At 42.5% G+C, this 18,069-nt stretch overlaps 1 protein-coding gene across 2 annotated transcripts in view; it reads left to right on the plus strand.

Annotated features, from left to right (window-relative positions):
* Positions 1-5,149, plus strand: part of glceb (glucuronic acid epimerase b) — a 75,090-nt gene extending 69,941 nt beyond the window's left edge. For both annotated transcript variants that reach the window (XM_045209983.1, XM_041859525.2), the window contains one exon: positions 613-5,149. In XM_045209983.1, coding sequence (XP_045065918.1) covers positions 613-1,344 — 732 coding nt within the window. In that variant the 3' untranslated portion in view covers positions 1,345-5,149. The remainder of the gene's footprint in view (positions 1-612) is intronic.
* Positions 5,150-18,069: the final 12,920 nt, after the last annotated feature.

An 18,069-nucleotide genomic window follows, 5' to 3' on the forward strand; every position in this document is an offset into this window, starting at 1 on the left:
TAGTGAAAACCTACAGGAGGGTAGCTCTCCAGGAACAGGGTTGTAGTGAAAACCTACAGGAGGGTAGCTCTCCAGGAACAGGGTTGTAGTGAAAACAAACAGTACGGTAGCTCTCCAGGAACAGGGTTGTAGTGAAAACAAACAGTACGGTAGCTCTCCAGGAACAGGGTTGTAGTGAAAACAAACAGTACGGTAGCTCTCCAGGAACAGGGTTGTAGTGAAAACAAACAGTACGGTAGCTCTCCAGGAACAGGGTTGGAGTTAAAACCTACAGGAGGGTAGCTCTCCAGGAACAGGGTTGGAGTTAAAACCTACAGGAGGGTGGCTCTCCAGGAACAGGGTTGGAGAGCCCTGCTGTAAAGAAACAATGAAATATATGGAAACAATACATTTAACAAAACAATACATTTAAAAATGTTGGTTAAGACCATCAAATACTATTTACAGTGTTATAATAACATATACCCAAAAGGTCAAAAAGTACTAGAAACTTTGAAGTAAAATTGTTGTAAAGGTTTTGTGAATCATGGTAGGTAGGGAGTTAGTATCTCCCTATCATGTTAAACATGGCTTCAGTTAAACAACAACCTCCTTTCCCCCCCTTGTTTCCAGGTGATGCCGCGGCGGGTTGTGAGACTGATAGTCCGCGGGCGCGGCACCATCGACAATGTCACCATCGCCACCACGGCGCACACGGCTGCTTTCTTCGCCGCCAGCGACTGGCTGCTGCGCAACCAGGACGAGCGTGGCGGATGGCCCATCATGGTCACGCGCAAGCTGGGCGAGGGCTTCCGCCCGCTGGAGCCCGGCTGGTACTCAGCCATGGCGCAGGGCCAGGCCATGTCGACTCTGGTCCGCGCCTACCTGCTTACCAAGGACCAGACATACCTCAACGCTGCGCTGCGCGCCACCGGCCCCTACAAGCTGCCCTCTGATCAGCACGGCGTCAAGGCTGTCTTCATGAATAAGTACGACTGGTACGAGGAGTACCCCACTACGCCGGGCTCCTTCGTGCTCAACGGCTTCATATACTCGCTGCTCGGTCTCCACGATTTGGCCGAGACGGCAGGGGAGAAACTAGGGCGGGAAGCGGCCATGTTGTTCTCTCGGGGCATGGAGTCGCTCAAGGCCATGCTGCCTCTGTACGACACGGGCTCGGGCAGCATCTACGACCTGCGCCACTACATGCTGGGCACGGCCCCCAACCTGGCACGCTGGGACTACCACACCACGCACATCAACCAGCTGCAGCTGCTGGCGTCCATCGACAATGCGCCCATCTTCCGGGACGTGGTGAAGCGCTGGAAGAGCTACCTGAAGGGGGGGCGGGCCAAGCACAACTAGGAGCCGGTCCTGGACCATAAACTCTTTTGGGAGGTGGAAGGGAATAGGGCGGTTTGTATGTATGTCTGTATGTCTGTATGTCTGTATGTATGTATGTATGTATGTCTGTATGTCTGTGCATACATACCGTGCGTGTGTGTGCAGCCTACGTAGCTAAGTGTGTGTGATCTGGTAAGGTTACAGAGAGGGTGAAAGGTGCGTTCAGTCTGTTGCAGTCTAAAAGCGGTAAGCGTTTGCTCCATGCCGTTGCAGTCCCGGGTCTTATTTTTGCCACTATAATTGCAGCTGTGGTCTTTTCCGAGCTAGCTGTTGTAATTATGCTCAAACGTAGCTTCAGGGAGTGTGTCTGTGTGTATGGGAGTAAAAGTATGTTCCCCACCCTATTTGGCTCTTCACTAATCAGCATGCAGAGAAAGAACAATGTCTTGAGTGGGTTTATTGAATAGCTTTGTTCCAACACTTATTTTGTTCCTTCACTAGTCTCCCCTCCAATTTGTATTTTTTTACTGTTTCATCTGTGTTTTGGGATGGCTAAAGAAATAGCTGACTGAAACCATACTGTAAATACTAGATAGAGTATGATATAATTATTTGGAGGAGAGTCTAATTTATAAAGACTCTTTTGGAGGAGAATCTTTCTAAATTATGTTTTTTGAATGAGGTTTTCCCCCGACTGACCAGTTTTCCAACAACATTGATAATAGCTGTTTTGAACGTACCAAATGTTATTTTTTGCTCTATGAAAGTAAACAGTCCACTGATTGGTGTTCAGAGTTGCAAGATAAGGAACTACCATCATCATTCACTAGCAATAGCTCCCCTGGATTATGATCAGTAACCCCAGCTGATCTAGAATCAGCTCATCTAAACCCGATCCCAACCTAATAAAATATACAGATCTGACCTGCGATCAGCTCTTAGGGCCAGCAACATCTCACCCCCTCTCATCTCCAGAAAGCATCCCCATTCCCATAGGCCTCATAACCGCCTCACCACAATCTCATCTCGGGGCGAAGATGGAGCCCTGTGGAGCCCCGTAGGCCTAATCTGTTCAGGGGGCGTCCGTGTGGCTGCGCTCAGGTCAGTTTGATTGCTGTGGGACACAGGTTGTATTTCAGCCCAGCAATGGGAGGCAGCATCCCCGATCCCCGGCCACAACTTGCTTCCATTACAGCTCCCTGGGGTCGGCCCATCATCCTCCACATGCTGGAGCCAGAGGCATTAGCTATAGTCGTTACATTACATCCTATCTTTTCCCACTGCCAGGAAATGGCCCGCCGCCCCTCAGAGTCTGAGACCGGAGCCCTGTTCATGTACATTAAAAATCCATCTTGAATTCTTCCTTAGTGATTTCACTGATTTTTATTTCACCGTAGGTTGATTTTGTGAACCCTCTCCAGTTGTGAGGGTCTGATCAGCAAATGAAATGTAAAGGAATTATGTAATTTCTCTTTCAGAGTATTGTTATGGTTTCAGTAATGCTGTCATCATATCCATATCCTGTTGTTGCATTCATTATCATTAATACTAGCTACTACACTAAGTTTAGTTTACTCTATGAATAAGCTTGAAATCATATGAATCATTTGCTTATCACTACACTACAATTCTTGAAACGCGTGTGTGTGAGAGTGGGCAGATTGAGGCGTCATGTTGTGTCGAGGAACACTGTCAACATCTTTAGTTTCTCAACAAGAACATCGCCTGCGGCTGAGGTTGTTTTGAACGCTGCCCTAATTCTTGGCACAGGGAGACGCTAGCGGAAAGCAAGCTAATGACAGTCAGTCTTTCTCCCAGCCGTTAGCATGTGTGGGCTCAGGCCTGTTTAATCTCCCTGCCTGGCCTACTGACAGGTGAATGAGAGCGAAGAGGGTTGCAGAGCCACCTCTAATTCAGAAAGTTAATAGGTTTGAGTCTTGCGAGCCTGGCTGTGGTGCAGCCGAGGCAGCAAGGAATGATTCAGCTTTTTAACTGGCTGGTGAAAAATGGCTGGCCATGACTAAGACGGTTTCACTTCTGACTGATATGGAGTCAGATCAAAGATGGTTTGTGAAAAGGATGTTCTGCGGAGGGATCGGGTTTCACCGTCTCCAACCGGCTGCAGGAATTCTAAATTGCGTAAGGGGATTGAAATGTTCTTTGTTCAACGGAACACTCCATTTCTCCCATTTTCGTAAATCACTTTTTAACTTGATAAAGGCGAAATCCAACGATTTTAGTAACGTAGGTCTTCGCTCTTTGAGGCGATGCCAATGACACATAAAATAATGAAAGGAAAGCCTACTACTGGTGGGAGTCTGGTATCAACCACTGCTGTCAGAGAGGAAAAGGTCGAAAGAGCTTGGAGTGAGCTCCATGTTTTCATTAGAACATGCAGAGGAAATGGTTTAGTCAGTGTCAATGGGGTTTACCTTCGTTTACTACATCAGTGAAATTCAGTGTCAGTCGAAGGTGCAGTCGTTCTCAAACTCAAAAGCCCCAACCTTGTGTTTCCTAGCCTGGTCCCATACCTGTTGTTTTAGCACGACGATGACCATAGGATTTCACCAGATGGCACAAACACATCTGGCACCAGGCTGTGTTTCTACCTGCTCCACCTGATCTCCCAGCTTCCATGTCAGTCACAGGGTTCAGACGGTCACTGCTTCACCCTCTGTGACCCTTTGCCCTCTTGTGCCCTGCTCTGATTTCATTCTGGAGGCAAGGCATTGGTTGCTGATGAATTGCACTCTGAACCTGTCATAACTTGAGATCGCCCTGATTTGGATATTCAATGGATATTGTTTGATTCTCTTAATCATTGGTTGATCATTTCCATTCAATCACATTTCTTCTCATGGATACCACTATGCATATTTCATACTTACCATTGGACGGGACTAAGAAATAAGTACGTTCTTTAAAGGGAAATTGGGACAGTTAGGCCTACCAATAGGACCTGTGTTTATTGAAAGCTTCATTTTGTTCATACCAAAGTCTTTAAAAGTCGAGGTTGTTTGAGGTGTTATTTTTAGTTTCTGCTGATTTCCATTAAGAATTTAGTTTGTCAGTCTCAAGTCTGAGATATCACAAGATGACAAGCGGTAATGCTTAAACGAGTGTGTCTGCCTTCTCTCCTCAGAGACAACGGGGGGGAATCAACTGCCTTTCGAAAAATTTAGTTTTTGAAATGTAGATTCTATAGAGTAGCGTCGGAAGTTATAGCAAACAGAAGATATGTAAAACTCGGCTGTCTAAGGGGATGTGTGCAACCGTACAACTAGCGTTAGTGCTCATTCAAATTTCAAAGGGAAAAATAGGCTCATAACTGCAGATCCTCCTCAAGGGTTGTATTTTACCAGCTTGTTTTGTTTAGCATTAGTTTAAATGGTGGAAGTGTTTGCTTAGGGCAAGCTGTTTTTTGTTTGAGAGTAAAGCACAACCACAGTAACTGCATTAGTTGGTCTACATTTCTGTTGGATTTAGTTTCTTCTGGACAATGTGCAACGCCTTCCTTTGTGAAAGCTGCTGCTGTTGTTCACTGTTCACTGGAAACTTTCTACAGTCTTTAGTTTCTCTCTTTTCAACTTGATTCTTTCCACTATCCTGTAAATTGACATGTGCGGATCACATGTGACTTATGCAATAAAATGTTGACTGGGTCCCCGCTGCCGAGGGGCGCCCAGAGAGCGGTTGTACAGACAAGCACAATGTGCACATGCTACCATTTTTTTATGCAGATGAAGAAAGTGTTTATATAAAAGAGTGAATCTTTGTGCTTAAAAGTCTCTTTTTAAAGTTGTAAAATAAAGACATTTTTCTTAGATGTTGGCGTCCAATGATCTCTTTCTTCAAATATGCAACCATGTTCCTGTTTAATTCTCTTTATTTGCTTAGAAGATGTATCAATCAAAGTGTATCAATATGGTTTGGCGTATCAAAACGCACAATTCATTTCGGCCAAGACGATTGAGTCGCAATCCGATTTGTCTACTTCCATTAACTTATCAGTCCTCTACACCCACAAAACACAAACCTGAGCAAGGACTTAATTGTATGGAGCCCGGTGAGTTTAAGCACATTGAGCTGTAAACTAATTTAGGCCGCTCGACCCCAGGCTCAGGAGAGCTCCCCTCTCCTGACATTTTATAGACTGCAGCCCTTCTCTCTCCCTCTCTCCACAGACCCTAATAATATTACCTTTCCTCCTGACAGCCAGTTTGTCTCCCAGCCCTTTAATTAGGCCTTTCCCAGACTCCAGGCTTTGGCTCTTTTTATTTTCCCTATTGGCCCTATCCTCCACAAGACCATCCTCCTGCTCTAGTGCCATTCAGATGGCTCTGATAGCATTAGAGGAATTCATGGTGCTTCAGAGTCCGGAGACCCAGGAGAGGAGCACTTGCAGCTGGGCTCGTCTCATCTCACTGTCTGTCTGATCAGATTAGCACCAGGGTGACCCTACGCTCATTGGGTTTGGGGCCCGTGTGAGGCGTCTGTAGATGGGATCGGGAGAGAGAGGGGGCACGGAAGGGTTTGAGTAGAGCAGATTAAAGCAGGGGAGGTAAGAGTTGACTGAGTGAAAGAGGGAGGAAGAGGGGTAGAGACTGAGGAAGAAAGACAGAGGAAGCCTCGAGGCATCAACACACTTCACTGTGTAAGATGGAGCTTATGAAGTTGCCGGTCTTGGAGGTAGATAGAACTTTTGTCATTACATTTGTTTTGCTTTTCTAATCTAAATCATCTGAGGGTGATCTAATTTGTTTGGTCGCCTGACTTATTTTGAAATCCGATGCTTATCTAATTCAAATTCAGAAGCAGAATAAACATTGTTATCGAATGCAGCAAAACATTGAGAATAGTTTCATCAATCTGTATTTCAGACGATGAACAGCAGAGATTATCATTAACCAAAGACAATGAGATCATTCCCTGATGATTGCTGCCATTTGACTAAACCAAACCAGCTAATTAGTGTTTATCTGGGCGCTTTGTCTTAGTGCTCTCTTATAGGCACTGTGCTGAATAACAGCGCGTTATGCCACTAACTGGCAGCTGTGTCAGAGCCGGAGGTGACCTCGGTGGCGAGGCTGGCGCACCGTGCCCCAGCCAGAGAGGGAGTGCGCCTGAGCTGCTTACCCACCATTAATTATGAATTACGCAGGGCAGACTGGGCCAGGGAGTGTCTGTCTGTCTGCCAGATACACACCGACCTCGCCAACAGACACCAGAGCACCACAACCAAGCAGACAACCTAATCAACTCCAACCTACCAACCTCCAGTCACGTTGGCACCACTGGCAGCACACACAATAGGATGTACTGTATTCTAATGAATGTGCTGCAAGAGGCCACCTGATGGTTTATGCTGATGTTACACTATAGCCCCGTTTCCATTGGCACTTTGAATTATTTACATTTAAGTCATTTAGCAGACGCTCTTATCCAGAGCGACTTACAAATTGGTGCATTCAACTTAGGATAGCCAGTGGGACAACCACCCTCCGTAGGCAAGCACCATGGTTTTGTAGTAGATGCGAGCTTCAACTGGTAGCCAGTGGAGTGTGCGGAGGAGCGGGGTGACATGAGAGAACTTGGGAAGGTTGAACACCAGACGAGCTGCAGCGTTCTGGATAAGTTGTAGGGGTTTAATGGCACAGGCAGGGAGCCCAGCCAACAGCGAGTTGCAGTAATCCAGACGGGAGATGACAAGTGCCTAGATTATGACACCCCAAGTGGTGGCCAAATTAGGCCTCAACAGTCAATAGAGGTGGTTCCGCACCAAGGGGTTCTGTCCACAGCATGTGGTGGAAACCAAATGGTCGGTTCAGGTTGCGACCTACTGGTTTGTGGCTAGACCCATTTGCTCTTTGTTTGTTTGGGTTTGTCACAGGGGAGTTCTTCATTGTCAAAGCAATAGGTGGGTCATGGCCTGAACTTGAAGGCCTCTAGTAGATTTGGTCTATTATGTCCCAACTGTTGATGTTAGAAGTCGTTTCAGAAACAGTTGAAAATGTTATCAATCACTGAGGATTCCCTCTCATTCTCTACAGCGGAGCTACTGTTGCTATGCAATGTTTTTACAAAAGATATTAAGAAAGATTGCTGCTTGCCAGAGAACACAGTGAACTCAAGAAAGACTGGGTCATTGTGCAAGTTAAAGAAACTAGTAACAACTGTGATTGAATTAGATTTCATTAGGTTGAAAAATACTATCATCTGCTATCTTCATAGCCAACTTATTAATGCTATGTTACAACAGATATTTATTTTTATATGGCTTTGGGGATGTTCAGGTGATAAACAACTTTGACGTTTTTTTATTGGCCATTGTAAGCCATCACTGTAGTTGAATGAACACATTTGACCAAAACAATCCAGACATACTGAAAACATGCAGCTAATACATGTACTAGGTATTAGGATTCCCCAACCTGTGGACTTTTCAGAAATCTACCCTGTAATTAGTTTCCATTTGAAAATACTGACATCTTGTGGTAAGGTGTGATATTGCAGACACGTGGCAGTGAGCTCACATTTTATTCACCTGTCATATTTATTATAATAGGGAAGAGGATTGAACTCTCTGGAAAGTCTGTCTGGAATTCAACAAACTACCGTTCATTTTTTAAGATGTTTGATTACTCATTTTGCATCAAGAATATGACATTTCCATTATGAGGTGAAATCATCTCTTATAACAGTGATGGTTTTCGTAATACAGTGGGGAGAACAAGTATTTGATACACTGCTGATTTTGCAGGTTTTCCTACTTACAAAGCATGTAGAGGTCTGTAATTTTTATCATAGGTACACTTCAACTGTGAGAGATGGAATCTAAAACAAAAATATAGAAAATCACATTGTATGATTTTTAAGTTATTAATTTGCATTTTATTGCATGACATAAGTATTTGATCACCTACCAACCAGTAAGAATTCCGTCTCTCACAGACCTGTTAGTTTTTCTTTAAGAAGCCCTCCTGTTCTCCACTCATTACCTGTATTAACTGCACCTGTTTGAACTCGTTACCTGTATAAAAGACACCTGTCCACACGCTCAATCAAACAGACTCCAACCTCTCCACAATGGCCAAGACCAGAGAGCTGTGTAAGGACATCAGGGATAAAATTGTAGACCTGCACAAGGCTGGGATGGGCTACAGGACAATAGGCAAGCAGCTTGGTGAGAAGGCAACAACTGTTGGCGCAATTATTAGAAAATGGAAGAAGTTCAAGATGACGGTCAATCACCCTCGGTCTGGGGCTCCATGCAAGATCTCACCTTGTGGGGCATCAATGATCATGAGGAAGGTGAGGGATCAGCCCAGAACTACACGGCAGGACCTGGTCAATGACCTGAAGAGAGCTGGGACCACAGTCTCAAAGAAAACCATTAGTAACACACTACGCCGTCATGGATTAAAATCCAGCAGTGCACACAAGGTCCCCCTGCTCAAGCCAGCGCATGTCCAGGCCCGTCTGAAGTTTGCCAATGACCATCTGGATGATCCAGAGGAGGGATCGGAGAAGGTCATGTGGTCTGATGAGACAAAAATAGAGCTTTTTGGTCTAAACTCCACTCGCTGTGTTTGGAGGAAGAAGAAGGATGAGTACAACCCCAAGAACACCATCCCAACCGTGAAGCTGTGGAAACATCATTCTTTGGATGCTTTTCTGCAAAGACAAACTGCACCGTATTGAGGGGAGGATGGATGGGGCCATGTATCGCGAGATCTTGGCCAACAACCTCCTTCCCTCAGTAAGAGCATTGAAGATGGGTCGTGGCTGGGTCTTCGAGCATGACAATGACCCGAAACACACAGCCAGGGCAACTAAGGAGTGGCTCCGTAAGAAGCATCTCAAGGTCCTGGAGTGGCCTAGCCAGTCTCCAGACCTGAACCCAATAGAAAGTCTTTGGAGGGAGCTGAAAGTCCGTATTGCCCAGCGACAGCCCCGAAACTTGAAGGATCTGGAGAAGGTTTGTATGGAGGAGTGGGCCAAAATCCCTGCTGCAGTGTGTGCAAACCTGGTCAAGACCTACAGGAAACGTATGATCTCTGTAATTGCAAACAAAGGTTTCTGTACCAAATATTAAGTTCTGCTTTTCTGATGTATCAAATACTTATGTCATGCAATAAAATGCAAATTAATTACTTAAAAATCATAGAATGTGATTTTCTGTATTTTTGTTTTAGATTCCGTCTCTCACAGTTGAAGTGTACCTATGATAAAAATTACAGACCTCTACATGCTTTGTAAGCAGGAAAACCTGCAAAAACGGCAGTGTATCAAATACTTGATCTCCCCACTGTACATCCAGAGATCAACGCTCCAAATGTTCAACAAACTGGTTTACATTTAGCAAACATTTAAACTTATTTAAAAATACAACTATTTATTAAAATGGCGTAAAATGTATGATGTGAAGTTATTTCATTCTATCAGTGTCCAGAGTCTCTCTGGGGCCCCAGGTGATACTGTATCCAGGGCTGCTTTACTGAGCTCTCCATGGCAGAGGTCACATGATGATCCATCTCCACAGTCATTAGATGATGGGAATGCACACGCAACAATTATCAACACTTAATGTTGAAATTATGTTTTTACATGGTAAATGTCTTGGAAACTGGACCGGGGCCAAACAGGACCAGTGCAAGAGAGATCCTCAAGCAGGCCAGGGTCACTGGATGATCCAGCCTGGAGGCAGGCATGACCTCCTTCCTCCCTGCACACGTCCACCTTGATCCCTGCGCACGTCCACCTTGATCCCTGTGCGTGTGTATCTTCCTTCCTCCCTAGGTGTGTTTCCTTCTTCCTCCCTAGGTGTGTTTCCTTCTTCCTTCCTAGGTGTGTTTCCTTCTTCCTTCCTAGGTGTGTTTCCTTCTTCCTCCCTAGGTGTGTTTCCTTCTTCCTCCCTAGGTGTGTTTCCTTCTTCCTCCCTAGGTGTGTTTCCTTCTTCCTTCCTAGGTGTGTTTCCTTCTTCCTTCCTAGGTGTGTTTCCTTCTTCCTCCCTAGGTGTGTTTCCTTCCTCCCTAGGTGTGTTTCCTTCTTCCTCCCTAGGTGTGTTTCCTTCTTCCTCCCTAGGTGTGTTTCCTTCTTCCTTCCTAGGTGTGTTTCCTTCCTTCCTAGGTGTGTTTCCTTCTTCCTCCCTAGGTGTGTTTCCTTCTTCCTCCCTAGGTGTGTTTCCTTCCTCCCTAGGTGTGCGTTTCCTTCCTCCCTAGGTGTGCATCTTCCTTCCTCCCTAGGTGTGCATCTTCCTTCCTCCCTAGGTGTGTTTCCTTCTTCCTCCCTAGGTGTGTTTCCTTCCTCCCTAGGTGTGTTTCCTTCCTCCCTAGGTGTGTTTCCTTCCTTCCTCCCTGCATGACTTGAGTGAAGCCACTGCAGTCGCTAAGGGTGCAAGTAGCTCACTACACGTCAACACAGGCAAAGTCCACCATGAACTCAAGTCCTAGTGGTCCTCTGTAGCTCAATTGGTAGAGCATGGCGCTTGTAACACCAGGGTAGTGGGTTCGAACCCCGGGACCACCCATACGTAAAAATGTATGCACACATACATCGTAAGTCGCGTTGGATAAAAGCGTCTGCTAAATGGCATATTATATATTATATTATTATATTATATATTATAACTCTGCGCGCACATTTCTATCTGCAACCTTCAGTGAGCTAAGTGCACCAGTGGAGGCTGCTGAGGGGAGAACGGCTCATAATAATGTCCGGAACGGAGCAAATGGAATGGCATCAAACACCTGGAAACCATGTGTTTGATGTTTCTGATACCATTCCACTGATTCCACTCCAGTCATTACCACAAGCCCGTTCTCCCTAATTAAGGTGCCACCAACCTCCTGTGAAGTGTCGTCACCTGAACTTGACCCAGAGAGGTTTGGAGAGTGTGTGATGTTTATAGCTGATGCATACTCAAACAACAATGAAATCACTGTGAAGGTCTGCCATTTTGTCAACCTCTTTGGGAGAATTGGGTGGATAATCTTGCACATCAAATTGACATCTGGCCTGTGAGTGATCCTTTCATTTGAACGTAGGCTACCAACGTGGTTTCGGAGCATTTCGTATTATTCTGTACTTAAATCTGAGACACTCCATTTAGTATGATATGTTAGCTTTAGTATGGTATGTATTAATTATTGGATGTCCATCATCCATTTTGTATATGTTATGAATTGCAACTCGTAGAATATGTTACGAATTCTAATTTGTTGTGGCTAACGTTAGCTAGGTGGCTAATGCTAACCCACCCAGACCAACCACCTTAAGTAACCCATCTTATGTAACCACACCAAACGTAACATATCATACTAATTTGAGTGTCCCGGATTTACATTTACTATGTTATGTCTGGTCTGTGAGACCAGTCTGAGGCTACTCACATGTGTGAAGTGTAGGCCTATGAGATACACTTTTAATACACGCAATATTCTCAATTTTAATTTGTCAGCTAGGCCACTTAAACAGTGTGCATATGTGATATATTATTAATAATTGACCTGTTGTGACAAAGTTTGTCCGACTCTTAATCAGGGAAATTAGGAATGCAACTGGCTGAATGGCGGAGCTGTCCTTCAGCATCGCAAAGTTTGACCTGGACCACCACTATCTCAATATGCAATATAGGACCACCACTATCTCTATATGTAATATAGGACCACCACTATCTCAATATGTAATATAGGACCACCACTATCTCAATATGTAATATAAGACCACCACTATCTCAATATGTAATATAGGACCACCACTATCTCAATATGCAATATAGGACCACCACTATCTCTATATGTAATATAGGACCACCACTATCTCTATATGCAATATAGGACCACCACTATCTCAATATGCAATATAGGACCACCACTATCTCAATATGTAATATAGGACCACCACTATCTCTATATGTAATATAGGACCACCACTATCTCTATATGTAATATAGGACCACCACTATCTCTATATGCAATATAGGACCACCACTATCTCAATATGCAATATAGGACCACCACTATCTCAATATGTAATATAGGACCACCACTATCTCAATATGCAATATAGGACCACCACTATCTCAATATGTAATATAGGACCACCACTATCTCTATATGTAATATAGGACCACCACTATCTCTATATGTAATATAGGACCACCACTATCTCTATATGTAATATAGGACCACCACTATCTCAATATGTAATATAGGACCACCACTATCTCAATATGCAATATAGGACCACCACTATCTCAATATGCAATATAGGACCACCACTATCTCTATATGTAATATAGGACCACCACTATCTCTATATGTAATATAGGACCACCACTATCTCAATATGCAATATAGGACCACCACTATCTCTATATGTAATATAGGACCACCACTATCTCTATATGTAATATAGGACCACCACTATCTCAATATGCAATATAGGACCACCACTATCTCAATATGCAATATAGGACCACCACTATCTCAATATGCAATATAGGACCACCACTATCTCAATATGCAATATAGGACCACCACTATCTCAATATGCAATATAGGACCACCACTATCTCAATATGCAATATAGGACCACCACTATCTCTATATGCAATATAGGACCACCACTATCTCAATATGCAATATAGGCTACCTGCAGTTCAGTACCACACAAACTCACATTGAGGATGCAGACCATGATGTAAACATAACTAATTGAGGATGATCATATGTATTGTGAAAGGCACAATTTAAATAGCGACATTTCATACAACTTCTGTTTTGTTCTTTCATACAATTTCCTCATCTAAGGGGTTAAATTGGATTGCGACACTATTAATCCATTGAGAATGTAATATTTGTTTTTAGGTAAAGCCAACCCAATTGGCATTTTGAGGCTTTCCAAATGAATGTGTAGGCCATTCTAGAATGATTTCATACCACAGTCATTGCATTGAGTGACTGCATAAACTCTGCATAAACTAGACTGCATTAAACTAGACTGCATTGGTTCATGTTTCCTTGCCATCACCTGGTTACTAGTCCCAGGGAAGATGTTTTAGACAATCCCAGATGGGAGATACTCCACACTACCAAGTAACAGAAACACACTGGTGTCTTGGGAGGAAGTACAATATCTACCAAGTAACAGAAACACACTGGTGTCTTGGGAGGAAGTACAATATCTACCAAGTAACAGAAACACACTGGTGTCTTGGGAGGAAGTACAATATCTACCAAGTAACAGAAACACACTGGTGTCTTGGGAGGAAGTACAATATCTACCAAGTAACAGAAACACACTGGTGTCTTGGGAGGAAGTACAATATCTACCAAGTAACAGAAACACACTGGTGTCTTGGGAGGAAGTACACTATCTACCAAGTAACAAAAACACACTGGTGTCTTGGGAGGAAGTACAATATCTTGATAAAGAATACCTCAGGGGGAAATCTGTATAGCTCTCACAACAGACTTCCTTCTGTCTGAACCTCGTTTGTATTTGTTTTCAGGCCTAATGGGCTTCCCATTTTGTTTTAAAAGTAATTCAAAGGAATGAATCACCAAGTCATCACAAATAGCATATTGAATGCATTGCACTTATTGGACATTTATTCATTAGAATGATGTGCAAATATGTGTAATGATTAATGTTGTGGTGTAGTCCTCCTGTAGAATACATTATTGGTCCTTTACTTTGTCTAGGGAGATTTCACTTAGGTGAACCTGCCAGGTCTAGGGAGATGTCACTTTAGGTTAACCTGCCAGGTCTAGGGAGATGTCACTTAGGTTAACCTGCCAGGTCTAGGGAGATGTCACTTAGGTTAACCTGCCAGGTCTAGGGAGATGTCATGTCAGGTTAACCTGCCAGGTCTAGGGAAATGTCACTTAGGTGAACCTGCCAGGTCTAGGGTGATGTCACATCACTTAGTTGTTATAAGCTGGTGCTGTGTTCTAAAGGACAGGTGAACAGGATTTGATTGATGCCAAAACAAAGAATATTAGTTGTTCATATGGTAGTCAGTTTTATGGATAGAAAAACACATGAAAAGTAATTAATAAAGTTAACAATGTCAATAATATTCTATAAGAGGAACAGGAGCTCCACAATACTTTTGAGCACATTTACTATAAGAGGAACAGGAGCTCTAGCAGTAGAACATTTGAGGTACTCCGTTCCGTTGAGCTCCTGCCAAAGTCAAACCACTGTCTTCACGTCAGTAATATGGCCACCTTTCATTGTTCTTTTATGTGCAAGATATAGGACACATTCAAGTCATGTGTTACTTGTTATTAGTGTCTTACTGATTAAACAACGCAGATTAATTAGTAAAGGAATCAAAGGCATTCAATCTGTTGTATTTATTGCTTTCAAAGCTAAAAAATTACATCCCATACAGTGCCTTCAGAAAGTATTCATACCCCTTTACTTATTCCACATTTTGTTGCGTTACAGCTTGAAGAAAACTTTTTTTTTCTCACCCATCTACACACAATACTCCATAATGACAAAGTGAAAACATGTTTCCAAATGTATTGAAAATGAAATACAGAAATATCTCATTTACATAAGTATTCACACCCCTGAGTCAAAACTTTGTAGAAGCACCTTTGGCAGCGTTTACAACTGTGAGTCCTTCTGGGTAAGTCTATAAGAGCTTTGCACACCTGGATTGTGCAACATTTGCCCATTAATCTTTTCAAAATTCTTCAAGCTCTGTTAAATTGGTTGTTGATCATTATTATTAGACAACCATTATCAGGTTTTGCCATAGATTTTCAAGCAGATTTAAGTCAAAAGTAACTCAGCCATTCAGAAACATTCACTGTGTTCTTGGTAAGCAACTCCAGTATAGATTTGAACTTGTGTTTTAGGATATTGTCCTGCTGAAAGGTGAATTCACCTCCCAATGTCTGGTGGAAAGCAGACTGAACCAGGTTTTCCTCTAGGATTTTGCCTGTGCTTAGCTCCATTCTGTTTCTTTTTTATCCTGAAAAACTCCCCAGTCCTTAACGATTACAAGCATGAATGCCAAGAGTGTGCAATCAAGCTGTCATCAAGGCAAATGGTGGCTACTTTGAAGAATCTAAAATCTAAAATATATTTTGATTTGTTTAACACTTTTTTGGTTACTACATGATTCCATATGTGTTATTTCATAGTTTTGATGTCTTCACTATTATTCTACAATGTAGAAAATAGTAAAAATAAAGAAAAATCCTTGAATGAGTAGGTGTGTTCAAACTTTTGACTGGTACTGTATTTTGGTTAATTTCCTGTGGACTTGAAAAAAGTAATTATTTAATACAGTTGAAATGTTTACAAATTAGATTCGCTGAAATGAAAGCAACTTCCGAAAATGAACACTAATTATGGTGATATTATGCCTGATCTCGCAAACAATGTAAAGTATGTTTAGATACTGTAGGTGTAATCTAGAGCCAAGCGTGTTGGAGCTGTCTTTGTACATTCGTAAGTTAGTTAGTCATACGCGATATCTCAGACTCCACCAGCCCGATTTTGACAAAACTTAGATCCGGCATTTACAAAATTACACTGATTGGCCCAAAGGGAGAGCTATAGTTATCAACTGAAATTCCAAACTTTGAACAAGCATGTCTCCTGTCACGTTTGAGCTTGAATTGTTGTCACTAATTGGCTGCATCATTTGTGGGGGACGACATGTTTACTGTTGCCTTGTTTTTAGATGTAGTGCACTGTCACTTTTTGAATGAAGTAAGACGGTTCAAAGTGTAGAAATATTTAATTTAATTACATGTTTAGATGATTGGTAGACCTACTGAAATGTCTGTCTATCTGTGGATGGTCTGTGCAGTTTGTCAACCATATAGATGCTCAACTAACTACCAACAACTTGTTCAACTAACTAGCCACTAACCCAGTGGAGGCTGCTGAGGGGAGGACGGCTTATAATAATGGCCGGAATGGAGTTAATGGAATGGTATCAAGGACATGTTTGTTTTGGTTTTCGTGTGTTTGATACCATTCTTTTCACTCCATTCCAGCCATTATTATGAGCCGTCCTACCCTCAGCAGCCTCCACTGCACCTACTCTGACCTAACTCTAAACCTTAACATTACCCCTTAACCCTTACCCTAACCTTAACCCCAAACCTCACTTAACCAGACCCTTACTCATAACCCTATCATATCTTCAAATAAGATGTGACCTTAATGTGTAATGGCACTGCAGGTAAAAGATCAGGCTCTTCCATGATCTGTAGGACACTTATTTCTGTACTGATAGAGGCCTAGTTGTGTAGTTGTAACTCAGCTTACCCGCTTGGTTAATTTTTACACATTCTAGTTGCAGAGATTTTAGATTAACTGTCCTCAAGTGCCCAAAACAAACGTTTTTATGATTTCAAACCAAACCTAGGTCTACAGTAGTTAGCAATATCCAGTCAAAGCCAGAAGGCTCATCCAATGTTGAGAAAAAAATGTATGTACTGTGTGTATATGTATTTTTGTCAGATAAAATGAAAAAAAATACAAATTCAATCAATCAATCATATCCTTAAATTCTTTCACAGAAAACTTAATTTGTACCTGTAATTGAACAAACAAAGCAACAAATTATAATTAACGTTTATTTACAAGTGACAGAAAATGACTAAGAAAAGGCCCCATTTAATGTTTAGACTGTTTCCACTTCCTATGTCTGTAGCAAAAGGAAAATACGTTTTCATTCATTGTGTTCAGCGTTTGAACAACATAACATGGAAGAATGTTGATTTAAGCTTTCAGTCATCTCTGGGTGTGACACTCGTTCTGTGGGCGGATGACATGCACGCCACTTTTTAACATGGAAGGAATGAGTGAAAGAGATGTTCCTTTCTGCCGGTGTCACTTACACCCTCCATTATTGCCAGCCTTTATCTGGGGTGACTGAAACTCAGTTGGCATATTTGGCAGAGTTCACTATAGCCTGGTCCCAGATCTGTTCGGGCTGTTATGCAATGACCATACAGATGTAGGATCTTTAATTTGATCAATCTTTTGTTGCTGAGAATTTTCCTGCAGATTAGGAAATGCAAACTTGTAGTGTATTCAAGGTTTAAAAAGTATTCTAAAGTTGATAATTTCCACTTTAAAATGGACTTGATTTTCCATAACAGAAAATGTATCAACCCCTACAAAATTGTCCACTAATTATAATCAGCATAATAATTCACATTTCCTGTTGCTGCAGGATTATTTTCCTCCTGTAGCAAACTGGCTCAAATTAAGATCCTACATCTGTAGGAGTTGGAAAGACAGCACAAACAGATCCGGGACCAGGCAAAATTCACCGCTAATCTCCAGACATCTTCACTTACTGCAGGTGTCTCTTGGTGGGAAATGGCCACCCATTCTAAAGTGATGCTTAAGACAATGCATGTCAGTAACAGCTGGTTCCTTGGAGACTGAGGTGGTGCTTGTTTTTGTCACTGTTTTTGTCACCTTGAAGTTGAACCATGATTCCTCACTTCCTTTTTTATGAATGTATTGTCTAGTGCGGGTAAAAGAAGAAGATACAATGAATAGCTTCCATAATACCAGCTTTAATTTTGTATTTCCTCCCCATGAGTTGCATACACACAGGTACAGTATCAGAACAGGTACAACTATGCATACAGACAAACAATCAAACAAACAAAAACACATTGTTAATATTGACATGTCTTATTTATTATTGATCTGCTCTTATTGACACGAATCTGATGTGGCAGATATTTTGGA

The sequence above is a fragment of the Coregonus clupeaformis genome, chromosome 32, assembly GCF_020615455.1.
Source record: "Coregonus clupeaformis isolate EN_2021a chromosome 32, ASM2061545v1, whole genome shotgun sequence".
Lineage (NCBI taxonomy): Eukaryota > Metazoa > Chordata > Actinopteri > Salmoniformes > Salmonidae > Coregonus > Coregonus clupeaformis.